This window comes from Penaeus monodon, chromosome 30 (assembly GCF_015228065.2).
Source record: "Penaeus monodon isolate SGIC_2016 chromosome 30, NSTDA_Pmon_1, whole genome shotgun sequence".
NCBI classification, from domain to species: domain Eukaryota; kingdom Metazoa; phylum Arthropoda; class Malacostraca; order Decapoda; family Penaeidae; genus Penaeus; species Penaeus monodon.
Genome location: NC_051415.1, coordinates 31,990,567 through 31,991,001, shown reverse-complemented (window position 1 = coordinate 31,991,001; position 435 = coordinate 31,990,567). Strand labels below are relative to the sequence as shown.

The 435-nt window shown below is 46.4% G+C and overlaps 1 protein-coding gene across 1 annotated transcript in view; it reads left to right on the top strand.

Annotated features, from left to right (window-relative positions):
• The first annotated feature begins 106 nt into the window (after positions 1-106).
• Positions 107-435, top strand: part of LOC119592714 — an 11,119-nt gene continuing 10,790 nt past the window's right edge. Inside the window, exon 1 of the mRNA XM_037941648.1 lies at positions 107-378. Within this exon, the coding sequence (XP_037797576.1) occupies positions 310-378 (69 nt within the window). The 5' untranslated portion in view covers positions 107-309. The remainder of the gene's footprint in view (positions 379-435) is intronic.

Sequence of the window (435 nt, the reverse complement as noted above, 5' to 3'; positions counted from 1 at the left end):
ACATTATCTAAGACAAGTAATACTTAAGAAAATGTTTGTTACGACTTATTACGCTTCGAAGTCATACAATGTAAATCAGACGTAATAAAGAGCGTTGGACAAACAGGCCACTGAAGATAAAAGCCGTGGAGATAAGATTAGATACCTCGGTCGACAGCGCCAGCATTCTACGAGGCGATCGGCTGGGGTTGTGGCACCGCGGTCGCCAGGTCTTCGTCTTTTCTCAGTTTCTCTAGCGTGTTCGACGGTGTGACATACCCCGAGAAGTTAGCGCCAAGAGCAGGTTTTCTAGAGCCGCTGTTCCAACGCATGACTGCCATGACTACCTACGTTAAACCTTTCCACTCTCCACTCATGGGACCCAAGAAAAGCTTCCATGTGAGTAAAGGCTGTTTTGCCATCAGTTCATGGCAACTTTTCGTCTGATGATTAGGA